Source organism: Danio aesculapii, chromosome 16, assembly GCF_903798145.1.
Source record: "Danio aesculapii chromosome 16, fDanAes4.1, whole genome shotgun sequence".
Taxonomy (NCBI): Eukaryota; Metazoa; Chordata; class Actinopteri; order Cypriniformes; family Danionidae; genus Danio; species Danio aesculapii.
In genome coordinates, this window is record NC_079450.1 from 35,115,846 (window position 1) to 35,139,394 (window position 23,549).

Genomic DNA, 23,549 nt, shown 5'->3' on the forward strand with positions numbered 1-23,549 from the left:
ATAAAAGGAAAACTTAACATCATTTTAATTTTTGACTACTAACTATCCTTAACATACTATAGTTATAGAAATTACTGTGGGTATTGAATATAAATCAACATGCAGAAATCAATACTTTACTCTTTTTAGCCAAGAGAGAAGGAAAGACACTTGTCTGCTATAGTGACATCATTCCATGTCAATCTAACCTTCATTGTATGTATGAGCCATGGTATGAAATCAATATAAGAGTTTATCTTAAAAAATATACACTCAACGGCCATTTTATTAGGCATACCTGTCCAACTGGTCGTTAACACAAATTTCTAATCATCTAATCAGCCAATCACATGGCAGCAACTCAGTGTATTTTGGCATGTAGACATGGTCAAGATTGCAGTTCAAACTGAGCATCAAAGTGAGGAAGAAAGGTGATTTAAGTGATTTTGAACGTGGCATGGTTGTTGGTCCTGGACGGGCTGGTCTGAGTATTTCAGAAACTGCTGATCTACTGGGATTTTTATGCACAACCATCTCTAGGGCTTATAGAGAATGGTCCGAAAAAGAGAAAATATCTAGTGAACGGCAGTTTTGTGCCTTGTTGATGCCAGAGGTCAGAGGAGAATGGCCAGACTGGTTCCAGCTTATATATAGGCAACAGTAACTCAAATAACCACTCGTTACAACCGAGGTCTGCAGAAGAGTATCTTTGAAAGCACAACATGACCAACCTTGAAGCAGATGGACTACAGCAGCATAAAACCACACTGGGTGCCATTTCTGTCAACTAAGAACAGGAAACTAAGGCTACAAACAAATTAACCAAAATTGTACAACAGAAGATTGGATAATTGTTGCCTGGTCTGATGAGTCTTGATTTCTGCTGCAACATTCGGATGGTAGGGTCAGAATTTGGCATCAACAACATGAACAAGCATGGATCCAACCTGCCTTGTATCAATGGTTTAGGCTGGTGGTGGTGTAATGGTGTGGGAGTTATTTTCTTGGCACACTTTGGGCCCATCAGTACCAATTGAGCATCGTGTCAGTGCCACAGCCTACCTGAGTATTGTTGCTGACCATGTCCATCCCTTTATGACCAAAGTGTACCAATTTTCTGATGGCGACTTCCAGCAGGATAAAACACTATGCCATATTTTATGCCATAAAGCGTAAATCATCTCAGACTGGTTTCTTGAACGTGACAATGAGTTCACTGTACTCAAATGGCCTCCACAGTCACCATAGCTCAATCCAATAGAGCACCTTTGGGATGTGGTGGAAAGAGAGATTTACATCATGGATGTGCAGCCAACAAATCTGCAGCATCTGCATGATGCTATCATGTCAATATAGACCAAAATCTCTGTGGAATATTTCCAAATTTCGATGCCATGTAGGATTAAGGCAGTTCTGCAAGCAAAAATGGGTCCAATCCGGTACTAGTGAGGTGTACCTAATAAAGTGGCCGGTGAGTGTATAAAGCACTGAAAACACATTCATATTTTAGAATGCTGACATTATAAAGCACTGTAAAACATAAATTCTCATCCTACACACTATAAATATGACTTTAGAATAGATAGAATAGGATAATGTATGTATTCTCATTACATTCTGCAAAATGTTTGTCCTTATTTTCTTCGATTTGTTTTACAATAATTAAACACTTAGCTAGTATGATAAAATAACATTTAAGCATGCAATTATTTCTTTAGAGATTGATCAGAAATGAGCTGAGAGAGCCACGACAAATATTTGTATACTAAAAAGTATGTATAATATCAAATATAAGTTTAATATCAAATAATTTTTATTTGCAATATTTTTAATTTCAAAATACTGACAAAAATTTGTTTCCATGTGTATACACTTGATATGTCAATGTTTTATACTGATGCAAAGAAGATTTTCATTTAAAAACATTCACATTATTAAGCAGTTTTTAAATTTCCCTGTACTTTCCCGTTTTTTTCAATACTCTTGAAATACTAATACGTCAAGCACATTTTAACATGGTGAAAAACAGTCCCTCAGCATGCTCTTTCCATCACCATTCCTCACATGCTGTCTTTTAAATGTGGGAAATGTTAGGCTTTGCACCACATAAATTGCTTTAAAGCTGGATCACTTTTGCCCCGTTCTCAGCTAAACAAATTAGTGTGCTGTAGATACTACGAATGTAATCGTTTGACACTTTGTGACAACAGTGACTCAAGTGCCCTTGCGATAAGAATTTTGACTTTCAGCGGCAGCCTTTTCATATAACCAGTTTGATGTAACTTCCTGGTCATTTAACGGTTTATTGGTAAATTCATGTAAATGTATTTACCTCGTACTCGATGGATTTGTTTTAGTTAAGTTCTAACTCTTGAAATGCTCTTTAGTTTTTATTTCCACAGCTCTACTGCAGAATGATTTTTTTTCTAATTAATGTTTTGATTAGATTTTTATTTATTTTGAAAATATTTTGAATTTAATTTAGTCAAATATTATTATTAAATATTATAATTTAGTGAAAATACCACTGTGATTTTGACCTCATTAAGGCAAGTGTTTATGCTCAAATTTTAAAACACACACACACACACACACACACTCAAACAAATGCTTCGTTCTAATGAGATTCTAAAATAACCAAGTGTAATTTATCCACTCTAGTGCTTGTAAAAACATCTCAGAAAACTAAATTAAGTTTTGTTCTTAAAATATATCAAAACTCTGTATTTCTAGATTAAAGTATCTGCACTGCAAAAATGCTTTTCTTACTCAGATTTTTTGTCTTGTTTCTAGTCCAAATATCTAAAATTTCTTATATCAAGAAGACTTTTCTATACAAGCAAAACATATTGTCTTGTTTTAAGAAATAATATGCTAAAATGAAGTGAGTTTTTCCTTAAAACAAGCAGAATAATTTGCCAATGGGGTAAGCAAAATAATCTTTTGTCAAAAGGAAAAACAAGTTTAATTTGCTTACCCCATTGGCAGATTATTCTGCTTGTTTTAAGGAAAAACTCACTTCATTTTAGCACATTATTTCTGAAACAAGACAATATGTTTTGCTTGCCTAGAAAAAGCTTCTTGATATAAGAATTTCTTGATATTTGTACTAGAAAGAAGACAAAAAATCTAAGTAAGTAATTCATTTTTTGCTGTGTAACAATTTCCTCTTATAAGTGAGGTTATAACTGTGCAGTCTGCTTTTTGTTGTTTGTTTGTTGGATTCAGGAGTTCATATTTTGGCATTAATAGCAGGTAGCTGTGTTCTGCTGGCTTTTGAATTTACAGTGTGTTTGTAATCCTCAGTTCTGTAATAGCGGGTTCGATTAGCACTGGTCATTGCACTTGCATTGCATTTAGCACGATATTTAAAACAACCATTTTAAGCTTGCCGATCGCAATGAAAATGTTACAAAAAAAGTGTGTGTGTGTGTGTGTGTGTGCGCTTCAAATTAGCAGTGATCAAAAGTGTGTTTGAGGGAAAGGGAGTGCGTGTATATGTGAATTGACAAGAAGGCCTTTGTAAAAATTTAGGCCTGATCTTGGAGGCCTGTCTTGACATGCAGGCTTTGAAAAGGACGTTAATTAAAACGGAGACAGACACACACAGTCAGTTTGACAACATTGCAGACCTGCTAAAAAGACCATTTTCCCATAGCCTAAATTGCAAATGTAATTAGTGAAACGTAAATTATAAATACTAGTATGAAAATAGAAACAATTCAGCTCTTAAATCATGTTATCTGATGTTAATGACTGACACAATTCAGCATTCACAATCTCATTCTTTTTTTCTTTTCTTTTTTTTTTGCTGATCAACACATATATTGACAGTTTGCAATGCTGGCCATATTCATAATCATTTTATATATTCAGCAGGTATTTCTCAGTATTTGTGCTTTTTAATTGATATTTTAGAGAATACTGCTTTCAATTCTGTATTTTTTTTCTCTCTGTATATCTCTGTGTGTGTGTGCGTGTGTGTGTGTGCGTGCTTTTGCTAACAACTTATATATACTACTTAACGGTGCTTTTTTATTGATGAGTATTTATAAATGTTTTTTATTGTAAACTGCACAAGGCTTTTTTTGCGAGAGTTTAGTTTAGAGGTTGAGTTATGGACAGAGGATGCGCTATACAGTTTGTACAGTAAACTATCCATCAGTATGCCTTTGGAAATTTCCTCTAAAATATGGAAGTCCTCTGTTGGGATGTGAAACCCCAAGAGCCGAGCATTTTGGGGAGGAATTCATACTCAGATATGAAATAAAACTCAAACACAGATACAGTTGAAGTCAGAATTATTAGCCCCCTTGTTTATTTTTTTCCCTCATTTTCTGTTTAACGGAGTGGAGATGTTTTCAACACATTTCTAAACATAATAGTTTTAATACTCATTTCTAATAATTGATTTATTTTATCTTTGCCATGATGACAGTAAAAATAATATTTGACTAGATATTTTTCAAGACACTTCTATACAGCTTAAAGTGACATTTAAAGGCTTAACTAGGTTAATTAGGTTAACTAGGGTAAGGGTAATTAGGCAAGTTATTGTATATCGTTTGTTCTGCAGACAATTGATAAAAATGAAGCATAAAGGGGCTAAACATTTTGACCTTAAAATGGTTTTTAAAAAATTAAAAATTGCTTTTATTCTAGCCAAAATAAAACAAATAAGAACAAATAATATCAGACATACTGTGAAAATTTAGCTTGCTCTGTTAAACATAATTTGGGCAATATTTAAAAAGAAAAAAAAATTTAAAGGGGGGCTAATCATTCTGACTTCAGCTGTATATCTTGGTTATAATATTCATAATCAGTTACATATTAAGACAGTAGAACACTATGTCCCAGTCTATATAGTAAATATATACGCGCGTGTGTGTCTGTCTGTGTGTGTTTGTGCCACTGTGCTTGCCTTCACTATGCAGTTTGGGGACAAAATGTCTCTACGAGGATAGTAATGCTCGAAATACTATACTGACTCTATTATTATTTTTTGCTTGTAAATGTTATATGTTTTAAAAATGTAAAAATGCAATGTTTTTGTAAGTGTTTAGGGTAACAGAATATAGTTTATAAAGTATAAAAGCCATTATATCAATGGAAAGTCTGCATTAAAGAGTGTTTACATACCCACACACACACACACACACACACACACACACACACACACACACACACACGTACACACACACGTACATTTACTTTTATATATACATACACTTTTATAGAGTGCTCAGCATAATAGGGTACACTCCATTTTGATAATGAATATTTTTATCCATTTCTCAGTGAATGTGGGTAATATATATTGGTGCATTTGAAGAAAACATATTTATGAAACAGATATATTTATTAAAATAATATTTTAGTCACAGAACATATATAGAAACGGAAAGAAAATACAATTAAATTCAAGCAAAATATTGCAAAAACAAATTACAAACTACAACAATTCAACAAAATTGTACATAATTTTTGTTTCTCTTGACTTTTGCTATTTTTGAAAATGTTATTTAATATTTTTCCCTAATATATCAATTTGGGCTACTAAATTTTGATCCATTATAGTAAGTTATTTTGTTAGATAAGCTCCAGATTTGACTCCAGTACTGACTAATCTAATGTATATGCACACATATAATATTGTATAGCTTCCTATAGAAAATATTCATTTAAATGAGAGATGTGGGGGGTGTACTCATATATGCTGAGCACTGTATGTGTGTGTATGTGTGTTTCATTTGTTTTAGACTAAATGCTATTGCTGTTATTGTACATTAGCTAAAGAAATCCTAAAAATAAATGCTACCGATTGATTTGGAGGTCATGCAAGAAGTTTTACAGTAGAAAAAAGAATCGTGCTGTGCAAAGGTTCAATAATGTGCTCATGACAGTGCTGGTGATCATACATCTGAACGCAGTGATTACACTGTTTTAGAAGATAAACAAACACTGCCAAACTGTCACAAAACACAAATAATAATAAAATAATAATAAATTTAATACAGAAAATAACTTTATATCAATGAATTTGAATTACTGCAATCATCATGTTTATGTTGGCAGTTTTAAACTGATAAGAAAAACAGTTTGTGCTTGCTTTTAAATTACTCTTCAACTCATCACTATAATGACATGTTTCGTGGACTGTGTTTTTGTTATTTTAGGCTGTAGTGTATTTCGATACGGTGTTTGCAATAGGTCTCTGCCTCAATAGTGCGTGGGACATGATCTCTTCTGTTTACGTGCAGTTTTGAGTCGCCATCTGTCGTATAGTCCAACTCTGCAATGTTTATCTCTTATATGGCAGAATGGTGTCTCCCTTTTCATCATCGCTTCATATATATATATATATATATAATATTTATTTATTTCCTTTCAACTACTTAATTGTGTCAGTCTTCTCTAATCTTTTTCCTCACCTATTTGTCGCTCTCTGTCTTTCCCTCTCTCTCTCTCTTTCTCTCTCTCTGGTGCAGTGCAGAATCTCTGTTCCTTCCCCAATCATGGAGCATTCCCGGGAATGCCAGCCATTCTCTTTTGAAGATGATTACCCTATGACAACACAAACATGTATATAGTTGAAAATAATTATAGCAAAGATATCCAGCATGTTATATAGTGTACTGTATTGATTGTTATTCATATTAAATCCTTTAGGTTTCAGTGTATGTTTGATTTCCGTTATATCTCGAGGGAGATCACAGGATCTAAAAATGTGTTCTCGTAAGACTCTTGCACATACATTTCGCATAAAAGCTCAGTCTCTGGCTGTAATCTCTCCTTCACTCAATTCGGAGTCTGCCAGGGCTGTGATCGCTTTCACGTTTTTTATAGGGCAGTGCTGCCCTCATGTGAGGAGCTTGTGGCATTACATTCACTCAGGAGATTTACCTGAGTGCAGTTTCATAACTATTTTTCCTTTTCCATCTTTGGTGTTTTTGATTGAGCTACACACTAGAGGAGTGGTGAAACATGAATGTAGATGTGCACCAAATGCACTAATCAAGCATGATACGAGCAAATCCATGCAAATGTCAGCCTTTAGCGAATAGAATAGCGAAACCGTTTGTGTTTTTTGTGTAGGTTTGTATTTTACAGTACTGTAAAAATACTCAAAAATGTATCTGTCTGTGTTTTCAAACAATTATATTTGATTAACCAAAGTCACACAAGTCAATGTGGTGTCACATTTATAACCAAGCTTTTCCCCTGATAAATCTAAAATCAAATCAAATCAATAGTTTTTGTTCTACAGTGAACCAACTCTTATCTTTTCGATTAGCATTATTTATTTTGGGTATTTATTTTGGGTTGTGCAGTTTAATTCACAGAATTTCTACAACATATGTTGTTTACTGCAAACTTTTTTGGTCACATCCATAACGCAGGTTAATTTACTTCAATTAAAATCTGAAAAAATGTATACAGATTGATATTTCTGATCCCATAACCCTGTTAGTAGTTTTTTTCTTTTTAAACAACAGCAAATATACAATTTAAACATAACATCCAAAAAACACAAATGTAACTAATAACATGAAATAAAATATAAATTACATAATTAAAATAATTAAAAAGACAACTTCAACATAGAGACCTTTACAATGATATTATGATTTAACCTACCCAGTTGACAGCAGGTTTACTATTCAATCAAATTCAGCTCATTTGCAACTATAATTTTATCTTGACATTTCTTGCTATTAATATACTGGAGCGAGTCTATATATAAATGAAAATCTATAATAGAAACCTTTATAGAAGGTTTCGAGTTATTCAATCTACATTTATGAATATGAAATTTACCAAATAAAATCAAAAGATTCATTATAAATTCCACAGATAAATTGTTTGAGACAAAATAAAATATAACATCTTTTTTTGACATTCAATGATAAGTCTTCCCAAAAAAAAAAAAACTCTTTGATTGTTGACATTCATAAAAAAGAGGAACCAAAAACTCTGGATGATCTAAACCGAATGAGCAATTTCCATCAGTCTGCATAAACTTAGATCATGTATAATTGCTAACATAAATGTTGTGAAGTAACTCTTAGTAGTTTTGAAAAATATATACTAGGGATGACCGATCACATGAATAGAAATCGGGCCTGATCATGCGGTTTCAGACTCGATTGGAATCGGATGTTACCTCCTGATCAGAACTCGAATATATTCTAATTATTTTATAACACATTAATAGTTGGAGGTATTATAAAGTTGATGACGACAAGATTTCCATAGCAAACTGGGAGATATGTACATTTGGGATTGCCTGCTGGGTATTTTAAGTCAAGGTGATATTTGTTTTTATATTAGATTTTTTTATATTTACTGTTGCACTAAAGTCCAGAAATATAGAATTGATGTTATTTATTACTTGATTGTTCAAGCTACCTCACAGAAGTGCTCTGTTTATTAACAGAGTTGTTGAATGTTAAACTAAGACAAGTTAAATAAAAAATAAGGAACATCCTGGATCTGTTTCTTTTCTCTTCTTTATTCTTTTTTATGTATTATAGAAGTATTGGATCGGGTTTCGATATCGGTAGATACTCAAAATCAAATGACTCTGACTCGGTGGCCAAAAAACCTGATCGGGACATCCCTAATATTAACAGAAGTTTCAATATAATGTAAACATATACTTTCTCTATGAATTTACATTTTTAATTTTTACTCCAAATGTCACATCCATAACGCTCGCTGGAATTGCTCATGCATTTATTTATGTATTTATTGGTTCTTTACCCCTCCATGTGTCCTTTGGAGAAAAAAAAACGCTGGAATGCTGGTACTGGCAGATGGCAGCCGTGATATAAATATCTTACAAAAGGGCAGCGTGTGTGCGTGGAGATAGTGCCATGGTCAGTGGTTCACCAAAGTGGCATGAGTAACAGTACCCATAAAGCTGTTGCCATGGAAACAGGGAGTGGGCTTTTTGAGATTGTTTTTTAATCACGTAAAAACAATGATTGGATAAGAGGAGAAGAGGTTTTGATCATGGCACTCTCGTACTGTTAACCCCTCAATCATCCTGAGCTTCAGCTATCTCTCTGAGTGATATCAAATAACTCCGGATGTAAGATATTTTACTGCCATTTCCTTGTACTTATACGTCTCCTTATTACTGAAGTTTAAAGATGTAAACGAGGTTGCGTTTTACCGTGAGTTGTTTTTTATGGAATCAGCATGGAAAGAGTTAAGAAGTTGTTTACTATAATCACAGTCTGAGCTAGAGGGTCACGTCCTCTCTTTATTGGCTGTTGCCAGGAGCTCAGCGCATGCTCATTGGCTAAGAGAGCGAGTGGCCCCTCCCATTGCGCTGACATTGTGTAATATGGTGAAGAAATGGCTCTTCATAAGCCATTCTTCCTTCAGTTTGATGTGCATCGATTTCAGTCCATCGTTTGAGAGCATGTGCCCACATAATCAGATTTTCTATCATATTTTTGTAGATTTTTTTGTCTCTCTTTGGCTGCAGCTCGATTAGCATCTTCCCACATACAGCGAGCGAGGCCCTGTTTTTACAACTTTCACAACTCCCTCCTCCCCTCCTCTCAACAGAATGACTCTTGTTCTATTTTTACTCGCCTGACTTGTACAGTTTCCCCTTCCCACCCATTTTCCCTCTCTTTTCTCAAACATTCCACGACCACTGATTTGTTGTTTTTTCATCTGCTCTCGAGTGCCTTTCTGTTTGATGCTGGTTATGCAGAATTTTAGTGTGACATGTGTATCTCAGAAAATAATATATGGTTATATTGTGGAGGCTGTGACCACTGTGTTTGTGTGGAGAATGTTACTATGCTTATATGACTACTACAGCGGCTTCTCATAGTAGCTGTTTGTGAGAGGACTGGCTGATACAGGGCACAAGGCCAATACCCCTCTGCCCATACAAACAATCCAGTCAGTGAAGTGAGCACACACACATAAACCTACACGCAGGCACGCTGACACTCACAGGCACTGTGATCACGCCCCTGTCATGCTGCCTGTAAGTTGTATTCACTGATAATAGTGTTTTGAACAGCCAATTCTCTGGTCAATGTCCTGATGGCAGCGGTCACAGAGTTTAAACTCTGACCTATATTACTGCACCCAACCAAAACAAAGGTTTGTGTGTTTTAGTAAGTTAGTAACGCTAACTAAATAGTAATAGAGGTTTCACAATATTATGTGAGAAATATTTCTCCACCTTTGTTTACTCTTTCTTAGCTGATTGTGACATATGTATAGCTGTATGTTCTCCAAGAAAACCCTTGGCCTATGAGAAATCCTATTAACATGCCTTGTATAAACAACCAAAATCATACTCTTGCCTTAACTTTTCACTTCTAAGAAGAACAGGTGATCAGTTTACACAATCAAGAACGATGTACTGTACTGATTATCAGCATGGCTGTACTTTTTGTACATATAGAGGTGTGCAATAAACAAACCATTCATATATCAAGCAACTTACAATATTTTTGCCATTTATGTCCTGGATATGACAAAAATGCATATCTTTATATATCTTTGCTTGTCACCAAACAATGAACAGACTAAAAGTATGTCTGGAATGCTTTGCTTAATCTGGAACAGCAGAAGCACAAACCAAAAGAGTGATAGGAGTGATGTCATATCAAAGTGCTTTTGCATACACTCACCGGCCAATTTATTAGGTACACCTTACTAGTACCGGGTTGGACCCACTTTTGTCTTCAGAACTGCCTTAACTCTTCTTGGCATAGATTCAACGAGGTACTGGAAAATTCCTCTGAGATTTTGGTCCATATTGACATGATAGCATCACGCAGTTGCTGCAGATTTGTCGGCTGCACATCCATGATGTGAATCTCCCGTTCCACCACATCCCAAAGGTGCTCTATTGGATTGAGATCTGGTGACTGTGGAGGCCATTTGAGTACAGTGAACTCATTGTCATGTTCAAGAAACCAGTCTGAGATGATTTGCGCTTTTGACATGATGCGTTATCCTGCTATTAGAAGATGGGTACACTGTGGTCATAATGGGATGGACAAGGTCAGAAACAATACTATAGGCTGTGGCGTTGACACAATGCTCAATTGGTACTAATGGGCCCAAAGTGTGCCAAGAAAATATCCCCTACACCATTACACCACCACCACCAGCCTGAACCATTGATACAAGGCAGGATGGATCCATGCTTTCATGTTGTTGATTCCAAATTCTGACCCTACCATCCGAATGTCACAGCAGAAATCGAGACTCATCAGAGTAATCAGGCAACGTTTTTCCAATCTTCTATTGTCCAATTATGGTGAGCCTGTGCCAATTGTAGGTTGTTTCCTGTTCTTAGCTGACAGGAGTGGCACCCGGTGTGGTCTTCTGCTGCTGTAGCCCATCCGCCTCAAGGTTGGACGTGATGTGCGTTCAGAGATGTTCTTCTGCAGACCTCGGTTGTAACGAGTGCTTATTTGAGTTACTGTTGCCTTTCTATCAGCTCAAACCAGTCTGGCCATTCTCCTCTGACCTCTGGAATCAACAAGGCATTTGCGCCCACAGAACTGCCGCTCATTGGATATTTTCTCTTTTTCAGACCATTCACTGTAAACCCTAGAGATGGTTGTACATGAAAATCCAAATAGATCAGCAGTTTCTGAAATACTCAGACCAACCCATCTGGCACCAACAACTCTGCTTTGTTTAAAATCACTTAAATCACCTTTCTTCCTCATTCTGATGCTCAGTTTGAACTGCAGCAGGTCGTCTTGACGATTTCTACATGCCTAAATGCATTGAGTTGCTGCGATGTGATTGGCTGATTAGAAATTAGTGTTAACGACTAGTTGGACCGGTGTACTAATAAAGTGGCCAGTGAGTGCATATCGCTAACAGAATATAGCTCAGTTAATCAGATTCAAAAACCAAAACTAACTACGGGATGAGGTGCTCTCCAGTGTTTAAAACTGGAGTGTGGAAAATAACAGTATTGCTGCAGTAGTATGTGTTATCAGTTTGCATTTGCACTGAGTCTTATTTTGGCAAATTCATATGGACTGCAAGTGATGTGCATGACTTTAGAGGAAGTGGATGTGTTGAGTTTCCTTATTGAGTTTGTTCACCTCAAAATGAAAGTTCTGTCTTCATTTACAGACACAGCTGTCACTCCAAACCTATAATACTTTAATTTAACTTCTGAACCCACATGGGGATATCTTTAATGACAATATGGGAGATTTGTTTGGTTATGATTTAACTAAGGACATATTCATGGATCAACATCTATGTGGATCCTTAAACTACACTACAATAAACCAATCAGATTTAAGAGATAAGTTTACAGTTAAGTTTAGTTTTAAAGTTAGGGTTAAACTAATTGTGAACTAATATTCCCCTTTGACTTTGGGAATAATTTACAGTTAGGTTTAGTTAATAGGATCAACCTATACATCAATTCCAGGATCGCATCCTTGTTAAAATTACAGCCACCGATTTCTGTCCCTTCATTTAAAGTCTATTCATACAAAACTGATGCTTCAAATAATTTGTAAACAGATAAAGAAATTAAACCATAAAAATGAGGATGTTTAATTAAAGTCTTCAACTTAAAGGCATCAATGCTTAATATCATGATATGATTTGGGTTTTTATTCACAAATAAACACTGATCACTGAACATAAACTACAACACCACTGACATTGATGTGTGAAGACAAACATCTTTCGTCTTTGATGAAGCTCATGAATGCTGTTTGATACTCAAGGATGGACCTCATTGGTTCACAATCAACAAACAAATATACTCTTTTAAAAATAAAGATCCCAGGAGGAACCAAAAAGAGGTACCTTTCTGGGTTTCCCAAAGAACATTAGTGAACAGTTCTTTAAAGCTTTATTTTTGGTGATTTCCAAAAATATCATATATGTTATTAAACTATTAGAATTACCATATTAATTCATAACCTACAGAAAATAGTATTTAATAGTTACATGAAAAACAACATGCAAATATAAAGCCATCAGCCATTCGATTCTTTTGCCATTAGATTGCGACCCCTGGGGTTATTACACTAGATAACACCCCTAAATGACAGATGGATTTTACAGCACAATGTTAAACTTTGACACCTTTACGGCATTCACATACATGAAATATAAAGGCCACGACTGAACATAGAGGAGGATCTCCAAAATTAAACCAAAAATAGACTTGCTGTAAACATTGTGCCCCCCTGCCTCATTAAGTGAGGTTAATATTAAATTAAACAAATGTATAATGTCTATAAAAAATTACATGGTTGTTAGACTGTTGCACTTTTTTTTGTGCTGTCAATAAGATTGTTTATATAGTTCCTAGTTGTATGTGTGCACCCTTGTGTGCAATTTTTGTATGTTTATTACCACCTCTGAGGATAGTGGGGGTCACAAATCTCTGGAATAGTTATTTTGGGGGGGTTGTGAGCTGAAAAGTTTGGGGACCCTTGCTTTAAAGGACAATTTTTATTTTAATAACGTGATAAACAATTTCATAATCTAAAGAACGCTTTTTCCCTACCGTGAAGAAACTTTTGTCTGATGAAAAGCTTGAAATGAATAAAAATGTATCAGCATTAACAGAATTCACACTCCTAAAAATAAAGGTTCTTTATTGGAAAACTCGCATTTGATTTAAAGCCTAAATTACATCTTTATCCAGATTAAACTGCTCAGTACATATGAATTGTATTCTCTCTGTGAATATATTTTGAATCATCAGAGTTACGAGTGAATTCAGTTTTGATGGAGAAACAGACATCTCTCAGATTTCACAAAAGAAAAAAAAATCTTCATTAGTGTTTCAAAGGGTTTGAACAACACAATGTTGAAGAAATGATCTCAGAATTCTCAATTTTGGGTGAACTATCAATTTAAGCAATATCTGATTATTATCTTATTATTATCTTATTAGTATTATTATACAAACATCACTGTATTTAAATGTATTTATCACTGGCCAATCCATCTATCTATCTATCTATCTATCTATCTATCTATCTATCTATCTATCTATCTATCTATCTATCTATCTATATATATATATATATATATATATATATATATATATATATATATATATATATATATATATATATATATATATAATTAAAATTTTAAAGAAATGTATTTGAACATATCAGTGTTTTATTAAATACAGTATAGGTGATGTATATTTATAGTTATTATAATTATTGTCTATATATACAGCGCCCTCTTCAATGAAAATGCACAGATGGTAGTACACTTTTACTACAGTCATGAAGAAAAGAACTAGTCCAGTCTAAGTGATGTGAGAATTTAAATCTGATTGATCTGTCATAAAATGGTGCCATAACAAACTCAGATCCCGGAATACATACAGTGCCTGTTATGACGAGCCCTGCCAGTTATAGTAGCGCGCGGCAGCATCAACGTCACAGTTGGCGTACATATCACGAGACGAAAACCCACGTAAAGTCATGCCCCACATTCACTCGTCTGTTCAATATTTATTAGCTCCTTATTTACCCGCGGCCAGTGAGAAGCCAAAAGGCAAATCCGGATTTGCATATGACTGACATTCCATCGCACGCGGCTGCCAATCAGCGCGCCGCGTTGTCTTACGATAGGTTGCGTCGTAGACCAATCACGGAAAGCCTTCGAAGAGTAAAAGGCGGGTCACGGGCTGGGCGAGGTTGACACGCTGAGAGAACGAAAGAGGGCAGCCTACTATCCAACAAGAGGAAGAGGGAGGGAAAGAGAAAGAAAGAACGGCTTTGCGAAACCAGAGAGGAGAGCGAAATCGAGGGAAGAGTCGTGGCCAATTGAATGATGTTATGAGACAACGACTTCTTTACTACGGACACCCACGGGCCGAGCGGAGAGGAGCGCGCGAGCCGCCGCGGACCCGAGAGTGACCCTGCTGCAGGAGAGCCGCACTGGACTTTAGGGGCTGTTATTACAATTTCATCACAACAGCATTGCGCCGGATCATCTCTGTCCTTTTCTTTTTTTATGTTTTGTATTTCCCCGCCACGGGTTTCAGGGCACGGCTGAGCTCGAGCCCGTTTCGTCGGTTAGCGGATTTCGTGCTAGATTCACGATTTGTGAGGAGTTTACTGCACGATTAGCCTTTTGGATGAGACACTTTGGGGCTGGGATGTGTGCGAGGGAGGGGGTGTCGGAGCAGGCATTTTAAAAGACAAGTCGCTGCAACTAGAGTTCAGTTTGCTGGGGTTTAAAGCCCCATCGAGGCTGAAGTAGACCCAAATAAAGGGAGAGTGTGAGGCACAGGAGAGCACGATGCGGTTTGGAGTAACGTTAGAGGATGCTTGTGCAGTCTACAGGCTTTCATTTCTGACATTAATATGATATGCTGCTATTATACTGGATATTGAGTTGTGTGGAAAAGTAGTTAGCTCGTTTTGTTCAAAGAGAGTATCACGAAGAGTAATTACCACGGTCAGCTACAGCTACTACAGTGTAACTAATGATTGTTGGTCGGGAGCGCTGCACAGGTGTTGTTTGCCTATTGAAACCAGCTGTCTGTCTCAGTGTTTGCACTCGAGACCCCTGGCTTTGGTAGCTTCTCACTCCTAGACACTATAGTTTCTTCCCTATTCGCGAAATCGGGTGTTTTCCGAGCAACGCTTGAGTTTGACGCCGTGACATGAGGACAGGTTCTGTGGAAGCGGCCGGCGGTGCGGATGCGAGACCAGGGGCGTTCCCGAGGGGACGGGCTCATCTGGAACCGTGCTGCTGAAATCAAGTCCGGATCTCCCAAATGCAGCCCCCAGAACCAAAGCGGCTGTACAGAATGAGTCCGGTTACTGCTTGTTCGCTGGACGGGATGTAATGCGTTTGTCAATCAGAGCTTTGATGGCTGATACATTTGGATGTGATGTGAAACAGGATGTTGGTCTGATACAAGTGCACTGACAGGCAGCCAGAGAGAAAAATCGTGACCACGTGAAAAAGACAGATGTGGCCTTTCATTATTAAGCATTTGATATCATTTCCCTGCCTAATCAATACTGTATTTCATTAATCTTTTGTATTATTAAATAAGTCGTTGTGTGTCGCAACCCAAAGAATACATTTCACTCGTCCTGCGGGTGTAGTAGCACCAAGACCATGCTAGCCTGCTAATCTGGGGCTTCCCATTTTCACGACGATTTAACTGAGCTAACCGTTTTCACGTTTTAGCATTGCTTTTTGGTGCTCTTTACATTTTATATAACCGCAATCAATATTCCTTTTGCTAACGATTCAATTATTAACCGTGGTATTGTTCATGTAAACCCCCTTGGGCTGAGGTGAGCTCAGGTCGCGGACTGTTGCACTACTCGAGCCCGAGGATGACCGAGAGGCCTACTTAACCCATTCATCCCCGCAGCTCTCCGTCAATGTAAACAAGCTCAGACGAGGAGGGGGCAAACAGGACCAAAAATAAACTACATCATCCAAATAAAACCAAACCCGTTTCCGCATTTCGGTCCTCAACAGTGTACACAATAGAAACCGTGTCCACGAAAGTGTTTTAACGCCAAGACTGTCATTTGTGAAAAATCTGCGCTTTGACTGTCTTCTGTGCGGTACCTGATAGCACGCTGTCATCATTTTCACCCGAATATCATCCATCTACTGTCCGAGCCAGCAAATCTGAGAATACAGAGGGACGTGTTTATGAACTGAAGATCGGAGTGGCTACAGGACGGCATGACATTACAGGAACATTTGGTACCAACATGAAGAAACTCCAGTAAACGGATGCTTGCAGCATCGATTATGGCCGCTTATTTTCATCACCTGTCTGGAAGAAGCATCATGTGGATACTTCGTTTTTAATCGCACGGACTTCTTTTACTTTAAATCAGGCGAACGCTTGGAACAGCACCTCTATTTAATATTACATGTTTGTGAAGTTTTTCTGTTAAAAACAAAAAGTATTTTAAGCCTCTTACTCCACCATGTTTTCATCGGAAAGCCCGCAGTATCTTCGCCAAGGACTCAGCATGTTTGGTCAGTCGTTATTACTCAACGCGTCTGATTTACTTTCCTCATATAACGTTTGACAGAAAAAGCGAACTCTTATTTGCAGCTGAAATAAATTAATGTTGTATCGTATCTAACGGAATAGCCGCATGAACACGCTGTTCCAGAGTCATATTATTTTGGAAATGATTGTTTGGCGCCAAATATTGTCTGATTTAATATCAGTCGGGAACAATATGTTCACGCACTCAGTGTGTTCATGACAGTCTGTCTGCCTTAACATTTTTTTGCAACGTATGAAATATGTGAAGCATTATTATGCAGCATTAATTCAGTAATATTCAAATATTTGTGATTATATTTAAGATACATTTCATAAATAATATTAAATGTTTGGCTTGCATATTTTTGGCATGTTCTTTCATATGGTCTCTTCATGACATAATTAGCAAATGATTTAGAGATAACAGTTAGGTATCTAAATATATCATTATATATGAAAACACATCAAATATCTAAATCATAATTATTGTGGGAACTGTAGTGAGTAGTCAGATATAATATTTTTGGCTTAGCAGATATAAAATGTTTGGCTTAGTAGGCTGTGAATTGATTTGATATTTATTCTCAATGCTGTCTAGAATAAATCTTCTGTTATTTTCTCCTGTAGTGTGGACTAATGTTGAGCCCAGATCGGTTCCAGTGTTTCCTTGGCATTCATTGGTCCCTTTCCTGGCACCCACCCAATCAGATCCATCGGCTCAACCTGGCGAGGGCCAACAAACTGTCAGCCATCCACAGACGGGCGCTTTGAAGAAAGGTAATTCACTTTGCACCGCCATTGTCTGATTCCAAAATTAGCTGAAATGGGTTTCAGATTATAAAACAATACATTTATGGTTAGAATTTATTTCGAAGCGCATTTTCTGGGATAGTCCAGACACTGATATGTATGTCACATCTGCAGTTACTCTCTGTAACTCGAGCTGCTGTAATTTAGCCATTACCCTGGTGCGGCGATTGACCTCAGAGGTTGCCGGATTGGTGGGATTCATTAAAGATGCCGTAACGAATGAGTCGTTTTTCTCTTCCAGAGTCTCAGAGTGGGTCAGTGCTGAAAGAGATTATAGAGGGAGCACCTAACCCTTCCTCACGCCCCACTCCCTCCGCTGACGAACTCCCTCCAGAGAGAGAGAAGGATGCGGAGCGAGAGAGACCTGACAGCGAAACAGAAAGTGACGTGGATGATCCGTGAGTGGTCTACTGTGTGTGTGTGTGTGTGATGTGTCATTCTGTTTGAATGTGTTTTGTTGCTGGTGTCTCTGTGTGGAGAGAGCTGCATAATGGCAGCACAAAGAAAGAGAACAAAAGCATTCCACTTTGTTTCTGTGTATGAATGACAGTAGCAAACCAGCGGCAGTTTACATTAATGAACTGTCATCTGAATACACCTCTCTCGCTTAGTTTTTGTCCCTCTCTCTTATGATTCACATATAAAACTCTGCTTCTTTTATTATCAGCTATAGTCATCTGCTACAGTTCCTGCTAAATGTGATTTACCAATTAGGCTTATTGTATTATCTTTGCATTAAGGTGTTATTGACATTCGTGAAGCATCTTTCAATGTTATAGTGCGCTCTGGATATTTCGGACATGTTAAAGCTCTGTGCTTTCTACAGCATTTTGGCGGTGGGTTGCAAAGCAGTAGCTCATCGACGCTGTGCATTGCAGTTTTCTGTAATTGGCTCTGTGCGTTCTGCTGTATTGTTCCACAGGACCCTGAGGGTTGCAAGAATGAAATTTGTGGATATTTTGAGCCTGTTTTGTGCCACAGTAGCTATATGGTTATGACAGTGTAATAAATATCAGATAAATACTACCAAAGCGCTTGCATAATAAAAAATCAATTGTCAGAATCAAGTGCAAACGCATCATGTTAATGTGTCAGTAAAATATCTCAGATGAAGATAGTGTGTTGTTGTCACACTTGTGACAAATAGGCAGCTGGGATCAAATGCTTCCTTTGTGCTAGGAATAATATTCCTTGTTGAAAGCAGGAGGAAAGTGAGATAGTTTCAGAGAGAACTGTTGTGCATGTTTAGTGGAGATGGATGGGGACAGTTACTGGGATATTCAGCGCACATTGCTGGAGCCCCACTGATATTTTTGTTCTGGGTTAATATTTAATATTAACTGGCAATTTTATGTGTAGGTTTTTCCCCGGTGTTCTTCCTGATCCTCCAATTTCTGCATCTCCTGGAAAGCGTAGATCTCAGTCCCTCAGCGCTCTCCCCAAAGATGACAAGAACAGTCCTGGCAAGGTAAACGTTTTCACTCGTAGTTTACTAGAAGTGATTTTATGTTAACCAATGAAGTTTTATGTGCCCACCTAGGCTACATTGATTGGATTTAAGTACAGTATAAATGTTTTAAATCATTATTGTTTAAGGGTGCTTTCACACTTGATTTAATTACCTGGACTGAACCCAAGTTCAATTGTCCCCCCTTGCCACCTTCTCGGCTGGTTTGTGTTCACACCATCTTTTTTTCGTTTGAACCTCGGTATGCTTGCCTCATCAAGCTGCTGTTTTATGTACAGCTGTTGCTAGGTGACGGCCATGAAAACAAAGTGCAAAAATGGAGACCGCGTATCACACTCATTCTGCTTTTACTGAATCTTTTGGTTTCGTTACCAAAACCAAAGTACATTAAGCCACTTGTGTTTATCTGCCGCAAAAAAAACATTAAAAAATGTTGAGAACATCACACAATGTCTGCAGAAGTCGTTTTTGGTGGAGACAAGCAGACATTATCACTGTTTGCACTGGGTCAGTCCCGCTTGTCACCAAGGTAGGTGATACACAGACATTCACACATGAATGAACATTATAAAAACTTAAGTTTGTTGTTCAGTTGGTGGTTCACTTCAATTATTTGGTATGATTGCATTCATATCAAATGTGAGCCATACCAGAGTTGGCACAAACCGTAACCCACTTCTTTCAGGTGGACTCCTGGGTAGTGTTCACGGGTGCGCACCCGAGTTTAGAAGGCCCGTTTACACTACCTAAACAAATCGTACTTTGATGTCAAACAAACACAGGTGCGGACCAAAAGTGCAAGTGTGAAAACACCCTAAGATATTTTGCAATTTATTCATGTGGTTGCAATCAGTTTTTTGGCCATATGTTTTTTTGGTAACCATGGCTCATTTTTAAAATTATTTTGATAAATGGAACATTCAAAATCATTTATTTGGGACAGAAGTTTTTTTATATGCTTTTGTATGGCTTTTTTTTATTTATTTATTTATTTTTTATTCATATTTATGTTAAGCACTTTGAATTACCAATGTGCTATATAAATAAACTTGCCTTGCCTTCTTGTATGATAAAAGTATTAATTTCTTTTATGAAAATAATAACAAAAAAGTATATAAATTTATATTTAGGAATGTCCTGATCAGTTTTTTTGCCCTCGAGTCCGAGTCATTTGATTTTCAGTACCTATCAATAGCGAAACCCGATCCGATACTTCTGTAATGCATAAAAAAGAGCGAAGAAACAGATCCAGGATGTTCCTTATTTTTTATTTAATTCACCTTATTTTAACATTCAACAACTCTGTTAAGTAAACAGAGCACTTCTGTGAGGTAGCTTGAACAATCGAGTTATAAATAACGTAAATTCTTCGCTTTTGAACTTGTACAACAATGCAGCAGTCAACATTAAAATCCTATATAAAAACAAATAGCACCTCAACTTAAAAAAACTTGGCAGACATGTAAACAAAAAAATAAAATAAAAGTGCCACAGTGTTTGCAAAGCCAGTAATGTGCCTTTAGGAACTGCACTCCTAACTTTTACTGTCATCACAGTAGCAAGTTTCACAGACAAAAATGTAAGTTTTTAATGAAAACTAGCATCTCTACCATGTCAGGTTTGAGCCTGTTTTTGTTCTCATTAACGATGCCTGCAACGGCACTAAAAAGTCTCATCAACTTTAGAATACCTCTAAACTGCAAACATACTCACGCTTTCTGCTTTAAGCTGCTTCCGTGTTCTACTTTGCCGGCATTTAACCAATAGCGTCTCTGCAACAAAGTGATGTCTTGCCGCAATACTTGCTGTTTCTGTGTGAAGTCAAGAAAGAACTCTGTGCCACTGCTTAACTATAGATATGTTAAAAATCAATGAGAACATATATATATATATATATATATATATATATATATATATATATATATATATATATATATATACTGGTAACATCCGATTACGATCAAGTCTGAAACTGTGTGATTGGGCCTGATTTAGACATCCCTATATATAATATCAACCTTTAATTTGGCACGTGGCTCTTCCCTTTATTTATGTGAAAGTGTGTCAAATGGCTTTCCAAAACAAAGCTGAAATCATTTAGACCATTTTGTGCCACAAACTGTATTTCAGCAGTTTTAGCACACCAACTTGTCTTTGCATACACTAGTCAGGCGATAAATGGTTAGTTCAACCAAAAATGAAGATTCTGTTATTAATTACTCACCCTCATGTAGTAACAATGCCCTGAGACCTTTGTTCATCTTCAGAACACAAATGAAGGTATTTTAGATTAAATCTGAGAGCTCCCTCATCCTCCATAGACCGCAACAGTCCCAAGATGTGTTTCTGTGTCCAGAAATGGAAGCAAAAAACAAAACATTCCATGTGACTTCAGTGGTTCAATTGTAATCATACAAAGCTCCAAGAACACTTTTGTGCACCAAAAAAACGTAAAAGTGACTTTGTTTAGCCAATGTCTTCTCTTCCACTTCCGCAGATGTGAGCGTTTTCTATGGGCAGTAAGATGCTTGTTGTTCTGCTGACTCTAACGGCAATACACTTTACTGCCCATAGTAAACACGAGCCACAATGATCTGACGTGAATGAGAATTGGTATAAAGCATTGGTGAAAAAAGTTTTGTAGTTTTTGGGGGGCACAAAAATGTTTTTGGAGCTTTAAGTGATTAAAAATGAACCACCTGAAGGCACATTTTTAACATTTTACATTCATTTTCTGGACTTTGAATGTTGCTGTGTACGGAGGATTGGAGAGCTCTCAAATTTCATCTTAAATATCTTAATTTGTGTACACAAAAAAATGCAGTGTTCCACACAGTTCATTCATGTTGTCCCAACCTTAATACAAATGAGTGTATTGAAGATAAACGAAGGTCTCAGAAGTTTGAAACGACATGAGGGTGAGTAGTATTTTTGTTTGATCTATCCTTTAAGTCAGTGCAGTTACATTGCTATGTCGGTAGCTGATGGCAAGGGACTTTATGATTGAGTCATTATTTTAACAATTAATTTTCGAGAGGAGCACGTAATATGATTAAGCATGTCTGGCCACTCATCTGTAATCAGTAATAATCCAATCAGAGTGATCCTAGTTTACTATAAATGGATTAATTTCTCCATACTGCTCTATCTTCGTTTGGAAGAATTCCCCCTTCCACCCCATCTCCTCCTTTTCCTCCCTTTTCTAAAGGGGGAGCTCTCGAGACCTACCTGATTTCGGGGGAGCCCTGGGCTCAAATATCTCCAAGCTCAGGATTCTCTCCCGGGAAAGCATGCCAAACCTGCTTTAAACGCCAAGCATATCTAAGTGGGAACTCTTGAAATTAAAATCAATCAATATTTTAGGTTTAATCAACACACCACCCGGCTAATGCTGAAGCCTATGTTTTACGTCATAGAGAAAGCGTTGATACATCATCAATGGGAAATCACTTTGTGTGTGTTTGCAAGTCTAAAATGTATTCAATCATTTTTTTTATATAAACACAATGGGAATATATATTGCATAACCAAACTATCGACTGTTGAACTGTAGTGTATCCTTTCATAATCTTACTCTATCACTCAGGCATGTTCAATCATACCTTTTTGCTCTTTTACTTTAAAGAGGGAGAAAGACCATATCAGGAGGCCTATGAATGCATTTATGATCTTCAGCAAGCGGCATCGCGCGCTGGTTCATCAGAGGCACCCAAATCAGGACAACCGCACTGTCAGCAAAATACTCGGAGAGTGGTGGTACGCCTTGGGACCCAAAGAAAAACAGAAATACCACGACCTCGCATTTCAGGTTACTGGAACTTTCTCACACTGGCAGATACGCATACTGAGACACCTAAATAACCCATTTAAGTCCCTCTGGCTCTTTGCAAATGTCTCTGCCACTCATTTACAGGTAAAAGAGGCACACTTTAAGGCACATCCTGACTGGAAGTGGTGTAACAAGGACAGAAAGAAATCCAGCAGCGAGGGACGGGGTGTTCCAGGGGGCAAAGACATCCGTGAGAGAAGCATGTCAGAAACCACAGGTGTGGAACAGAGCAGGACATGCCTCTTCGATTGAAATAGTTTCACAGTTTGAGTAGCTGTGATCTATTTCAATATTTTGTATCTTTTTTATCTCAAATATCTCAAAGTTATAAAAAAAAAAAGTATTATGAGTTTTAATTATAATTTGCTTCTGGGCATATTAATGTATTTTATTTATTTTAATATTTTATTAATTTTATTGCA

The 23,549-nt window shown here is 37.0% G+C and overlaps 1 protein-coding gene across 2 annotated transcripts in view; it reads left to right on the forward strand.

The window, feature by feature from the left end:
• The window catches only part of cicb (capicua transcriptional repressor b), a 65,183-nt gene that overhangs the window by 16,433 nt on the left and 25,201 nt on the right, over window positions 1–23,549 (forward strand). For both annotated transcript variants that reach the window (XM_056475986.1, XM_056475987.1), the window contains exons 3-7: window positions 17,648–17,797; window positions 18,072–18,228; window positions 19,190–19,298; window positions 22,924–23,106; window positions 23,212–23,344. In XM_056475986.1, the coding sequence (XP_056331961.1) occupies window positions 17,648–17,797; window positions 18,072–18,228; window positions 19,190–19,298; window positions 22,924–23,106; window positions 23,212–23,344 (732 nt within the window). The remainder of the gene's footprint in view (window positions 1–17,647; window positions 17,798–18,071; window positions 18,229–19,189; window positions 19,299–22,923; window positions 23,107–23,211; window positions 23,345–23,549) is intronic.